This window comes from Branchiostoma floridae, chromosome 11, assembly GCF_000003815.2.
Source record: "Branchiostoma floridae strain S238N-H82 chromosome 11, Bfl_VNyyK, whole genome shotgun sequence".
In the NCBI taxonomy this organism is placed as follows: Eukaryota; Metazoa; Chordata; class Leptocardii; order Amphioxiformes; family Branchiostomatidae; genus Branchiostoma; species Branchiostoma floridae.
This window is the reverse complement of record NC_049989.1, coordinates 21,814,771-21,821,059: the sequence shown is the minus strand read 5'-3', so window position 1 is coordinate 21,821,059 and position 6,289 is coordinate 21,814,771. Positions and strand designations below refer to the sequence as shown.

The 6,289-nt window shown below is 41.8% G+C and overlaps 1 protein-coding gene across 1 annotated transcript; it reads left to right on the top strand.

The window, feature by feature from the left end:
* The first annotated feature begins 1,235 nt into the window (after positions 1 to 1,235).
* LOC118425961 (gastrula zinc finger protein XlCGF57.1-like) lies at positions 1,236 to 4,054 on the top strand. Its single transcript, XM_035835140.1, has 2 exons — positions 1,236 to 1,362; positions 1,759 to 4,054. Exons 1-2 carry the CDS (start codon positions 1,265 to 1,267, stop codon positions 3,137 to 3,139), a joined length of 1,479 nt encoding a protein of 492 aa, XP_035691033.1. The 5' UTR covers positions 1,236 to 1,264; the 3' UTR covers positions 3,140 to 4,054.
* The last annotated feature ends 2,235 nt before the right edge of the window (positions 4,055 to 6,289 follow it).

Here is a 6,289-nt window from a genome sequence, read left to right as displayed (position 1 = left end):
CACCCAGCTGCTCTTGAGACCTTCCTCGAAGCAATATGCCCGGGGCGAAAACGACGTCTCCTCTGTCAGGTTTGACGGCATTTCTCTCCGAACTTTCCAACTTTCAAGAAAGGTCACGGAAACGTCACAGGGTGACCGCACTGCCAATGGGTCAAGAGTCACATTGCCTAGTTTTCCAGATAACGACGCTGTACATTAGATTATCATATAGCCAGGGGACGTGGGCCAATCAGAAGGCCCCATTTCATGCTGGTTATGACGCCGTAACAGATGGAAAATCATCAACAGCCGTGCATTAATCGTGTTATCATTGCACGACTTTGTTCTTATTTCAAGCCTTGGAACTGAAAGACATTTCACGTACAAGTTTTATGTTGTTCAAATTCACTGTTCAAATTTATGTACTGTATAAAAGATGTATGTTTTATAATGGAATTTGTCGCTCCTACCCAACCGGCAACTCTACTCTACTCTACTCTTAAATGGGTTTGTGTGGGTAGGCTATATGATAATAGGGTTAATGACCCGCCTGTTCCTCGGTATATATGGCGTCAAAACGCCTCGTCCTTTGCTATAACCACCTCATAAAACAACCTCGTTCGCTTCGCTCACTCGGTGGTTTTATTCGGTGGTTATAGCAAAGGACCAGGCGTTATGACACCATATACACCTCGGGGCGGGTCATTAACCCTTAATTATATTACAATGTCAGAATGTGTTAAAACCACTTCTAAAAATGAACCACTTCTAAGGAAGATAATGAGGATGAAAATGATTCTCTATCCAGTTATGTATACCATAAAGCGAGTAGCCCTGAGCGTTGGCTGTTCGAAACTTTCATCGTTTTCTTCTGAAATGTGGGCAAATACAACAAAGACTATCTTATAGCAGAATGCTCGGTGTTTGGGAATGTGTAGTGTGGGATAGAGGGAGAGGGGTTTAGGACAACTGCCAATACAGAAGGAAAAGACTCAAACATATAATGGTGATATTAGTTGTTTATTATAACGCGAAGATCAATAATTAATACAAAGACTGGATTTTGTACACAAGATGCTATCCACCTCCGTTGATTATTTTTGCCATCTAGATTTTATATCTCCCGTGTATGAAAGTCATCAATATCTTAACAAAAAAATTAACAATGAAAGAAAGTAAAAAAAAAATGATGCAAACAGAAAGGAAAAAGAAAGGTCATCACAGGTACCGCTTATAGTGTAGGCAGAGCTTTCGAGACACTAAATTGGGTAACAAGGTATGAAAGATGACCTTTCACCCAGGCGAATTTCACCTTTCACCCTTTGGTTCGCTTAGAAGACGTTTGCGGGATTGTGTAAAGGTAAAAATCAACACTGGGAGCAGGTAAGAACGAGAATTATACTAAATGACTGCCTGATCATGACGCAGAGAAATTATAGGTCATTTCTAGGGCGTAGGGGTCACATTAGGACGGAAAGTAAGACTTTCGGGGGTGGGGAAACTCCGGAGGGGGAGGGGGGCGAAACCACACGTCTCAAGGTCGACGTCTTTCGAACTCTTAGAACCATGCGCGGCGTTAATAACTTTAAAGATATGGTTTGAAAAATAGATGCATGAACAAGAAATGTGTGTGGGGGGTGGGGGTGAGGAAGGAGTACACAAAGAGACGGAAGGTCTGGGTTAGGTTGCGTTCATTTATCATAAACAAGGATGCGAGGGAAGAAGAGGACGGACAGTTGACTGATGTGTTTCATCTTTTCAACCTTTTGTCCATAATAGGTTCAACATGGCAGAGGCAGGTAATGGGTCTCCCACTGCTGTTCCCCAGAACTTCTGTGATGGGTCTCCTACTGGAGTTTTATGGGAAAGAGACGCAAGGTTGACGGAAGACAAGCAGACAGGAACAGCAAGCAGTTCGGACAATCATCCAGAAACACAAACGGGAGAGAAGCCCTACATTTTGTACATGTGTGGTGAGTGTGGGTATATGGCAGCTTGGAAATATACCTTATCTGCACATATGCGAACTCATACCGGTGAAAAACCTTACAAGTGTAACCAGTGTGACTATTCTGCAGCAAGGAAATCTACTTTGGACCAACATATAGCCAAACACACCGGTGAAAAACCTTACAAGTGTGACCAGTGTGACTATTCTGCAGCAAAGAAATCTACTTTGGACCAACATGTAACCACACACACCGGTGAGAAACCCCACTTGTGTGGTGCGTGTGGGTACAGGACGGCTTACAAGGCTAGCTTATCCCGGCATATGAGAACCCACACTGGTGAAAAGCCCTACAAGTGTGACCAGTGTGACTATTCTGCAGCAGATAAATTTGCATTGGACTATCATATAGCGAAACACACTGGTAACAAACCCTACATGTGTGAAATGTGCGGGTACAGGGCAGTTTTGAAGTCTCAGTTATTCAAGCATATGAGAATTCATACAGAAGAAAAACCTTACAAATGTGACCAGTGTGACTATTCTGCTGCGACGAAAAACACTTTGGACACCCATCTAGCAGCCAAACACACTGGAGAGAAACCCCACTTGTGTTGGGAGTGCGGGTACAGGACAACTCAAAAGTGTAACTTATCCCGGCATATGAGAACCCACACTGGTGAAAAGCCCTACAAGTGTGACCTGTGTGACTATTCTGCAGCAGATAAATCTGCTTTGGGCCATCATCTAGCAAATCACACTGGTAACAAACCCTACATGTGTGGGGAGTGTGGGTACAGGACAACTCTAAAGGCTAACTTATCCCAACATATGAGAACTCATACAGAAGAAAAACCTTACAAATGTGACCAGTGCGACTATTCTGCTGCTACGAAAAACACTTTGGGTACCCATCTAGCAGCCAAACACACTGGAGAGAAACCCCACATGTGTTGGGAGTGTGGGTACAGGACAACTCAAAAGTCTAACTTATCCCGGCATATGAGAACTCATACAGGAGAAAAGCCCTACAAGTGTGACCAGTGTGACTATTCTGCTGCACAGAAATCTGCTTTGGGCCATCATCTAGCAAAGCACACTGGTAACAAGCCCTTCATGTGTGGTGAGTGTGGGTACAGGACAACTCAAAAGTCCAGCTTATCCCGGCATATGAAAACTCATACAGGAGAAAAACCCAACAAGTGTGACTAGTGTGACTATATTCTGCTACATGCGTAAGTCCACCTTGAACAAACATTTGTTTCAGTTCAGCAACTTTGAAATAAGATGTTGTCCGGCATCTACCAACCCACACTGATGAGAAACTTAAAATGTGTTTGGAGTTCAGGTTCAGGTAGACAGAACTTACCCAGCCATACATACAAGCACATGGAACAGAGAAAACGGATGTAAAAACACAGTACTTTCAATGATCGTAAAAGTAATGCAACTAAAATCTGGAAGCGCCTCAAAACACAATAACTTTAAAGTTGGTCATGAACTTTGCTATATGGTAGTATGATGAGTATACTTTGAGCTCGTATGCATAAGATCATGATGTTTGCCAGTTTGGTGTATCCATGCGTGTGACCTTTACAGCTGACTGTCTTGGTGAGCCATTTTCAGTTCCGCATGGCCCCACATGACCATTTTAAAGAGGCATAAAAAAGTTCAAAATCGTAGCTTTTGTTTTTAGATATTTTGTAGGTTATACCCTCGACTTTAACATATTAGTTTGCCTACCTTGTAAACTACACCCTTAATTTCATCTGCGTAAATGTCAGTCACCTTGTGGTCTTTAACTATAGAATTCCCCAAAGGCTAAAAACTGTGTTCTGCTACCTTAAGCTAAGGTTTAACACCACATGTACATGTTTCTCACGCCAATGTGAGCACATCATTTCACAGTTCCCAGTGCGCATCTGCACTCATGGTGCATTGTGGGCCAAGGTCAAAGTGTAAAGTCCCATATTTGTAAACCATTATTTGTAGAGACGTGTTTGCAACATTCCTGGTTGGAGCAACTGTACAGCTACTTAGTCTCTATCAAATACTGACATCCTGATAGCTGACTTTCTACTGACATTCTACAAAACGTTTCTTCAGTGTAACAATTGTGCATAAACGTAGAGGATGGATGTTAATTCTCTCATTTGTTTACTAGCCTGTACACTGTTAGATATTGGTTTACATCTGGAGTTATTTACGTGATTAAAGATTTATGATCACATATAGTTTATATAAAGCGACTGTAATTGCTCTGAAGATGTTGGCTAATAGGTAAAAATATGTATTTGATTCAATCAAGGAGGCCATATAGTCTATATAACCTCCTTGATTCAATTTATGCTAGTTTTAGACACGTGGAAATGAAAATGATTTAATAAAAGAACAAATGTCTTTTTCTCGTATTGTGCTGGCCACGCAAGTTGCAAGTTTTCCAACTCCCTCCAACAAACCTCACAGAAACGTCTCTCAAATGGCCATATAACTTTCAAAGGTTACAACATTAAATCCTTGGTTCTCCCTTGGGCTGTAGTTTGTACATCAATCTACAGCCCTTGTCAGGATATGTACATTACACAATAATTACTCCACTTTTAAAACAACTGTTGCAGATGAATATTACGGTCTTAAATCCAGTAGAAGCCCCTAGTGGTGGTTTGAAGTTTGAAGACAACAAAGGCAGTACTGTACCCGCCTTTAACTTGACAATAGATGACAACCACTAGTAAAGAGGAAAATAGACTCGTAACAGGAGCAAGGCAAAGGTGATGGTTGCCTGTCTGTCTAACAAGAAGAACAATGATTATTTTTATTGTTTCTATCTAAAACATATTTATCTCGCGTATGAAAGTTTTAAATATCTTTCATAAAAGCAGCAATAAAGAAAGAAAAATAAGCAATTAAAAGCAAACATGCCAGCGGATGGGCGCGACCCTTTTACAATGTAGGCAGAACTTCTAAAGACACTAAATCGGATAACCAGGTATAAGATATGACCTTTCACCCATAATGAGTTCACCTTTCAACCCTATGTTCGCCTGTGGAAGGAAGACACTGCAGGACTGTGAAGGTAAAATTCAACACTGGAACCAGGTAAGAACTTGGATTATGCTAAATATGTACATTATCGTGAAGCAGAGGAGCTATAGGTCATCTCCCTGGCGTATGTGCGGCATTGGGGCGGAATGTAAGACTTTTGATTGAGAAAATTGGAAGGGGGAGGGGGGCAAAACTGCTGTAGAGACAAAAGATGGTCGTTTGATAGAAACAAACTCTAAGGGGTGTTGCACTAATCCTCAGTACTCGTTTATTCGGCAATTTGTTCATTTGCTTCAACGTACCAGTCTGTGACTGTTGGTTCAGTCGCAAGTTTGCGGCTACCCTTACAGTAATTGTAGCAAACCATGCTCCTCTCTGTTGCTGGATCTTTACCACAGACATAGAGTACTGGATAGAGACTAAGTAGCCGTACAGATACTGTACAGTGTTATTATACCTGTGGGGATTCTCTCCTAGCAGTTCCAGCACCTGGCTTTTAATGATGGGAGTGAATCAGTCAGAGTTGTCAGATGTTGTAGCAACCTCCCATTTTTGTCATCAACAGAAAAAATATACTCTTGACTCATCATATGTTTGATTGATGTGTTTAATCTTTTCAATTATCTGTCCATTAGGTCAGACATGGCAGAGGCAGGTAATGGGTCTCCTACTGCTGTTCCACAGAACCTTTGTGGTGGGTCTCCTACTGAAGTTGTGTTGGACAGAGATGCAAGCAAGTTTGAAGACAAGTCAACAGCTCAGCCAGAAACATCTACTGGAGAGAAACCTTTCATATGTGGTGAGTGCGGGTACAGGACAACTTGTAAGTCTATCTTATCCCAACATATGAGAACTCATACAGGAGAAAGGCCCTACAAGTGTGACCAGTGTGACTATGCTGCTGCTAAGAAATCTACTTTGTACGGCCATCTAGTAAAACATGCTGATGACATGTGTGGCAAGTGTGGGTACAGGACAGATAAAAAGTCTGACTTAACCCAACATATGAGAACTCATACTGGTAAATACCGCTACAAATGTGACCAGTGTGACTTTTCTGCTGCACATAAGTTCATCTTGAACCAACATCGGGTCAAACACAGAGGAGAGAAACTCTAAATGTGTGGGGAGTGTGGGTACAGGACGGCTTTGATAAAAGTCTTATTCATCCAAACATATGAGAACCCATACTGGTGAAGAGAGACTACATGTGCTATGAGCAGTTTGAGTATTCAAGTCGGAAATCAGATGCTGTCTGGCATCTAGCAAAACATCTTTAACGCTAGTGCGCACATAAGTCTCTGACGGGCTCCGTTA

Excerpts from the sequence above, each read along its gene's own strand:
- LOC118425961 (XM_035835140.1), top strand. The coding sequence starts at position 1,265 with ATGACCTTTCACCCAGGCGAATTTCACCTTTCACCCTTTGGTTCGCTT. Across the intron at positions 1,363-1,758 it reads AAAATCAACACTGGGAGCAG|GTTCAACATGGCAGAGGCAG; the intron begins GTAAGAACGAGA and ends TGTCCATAATAG.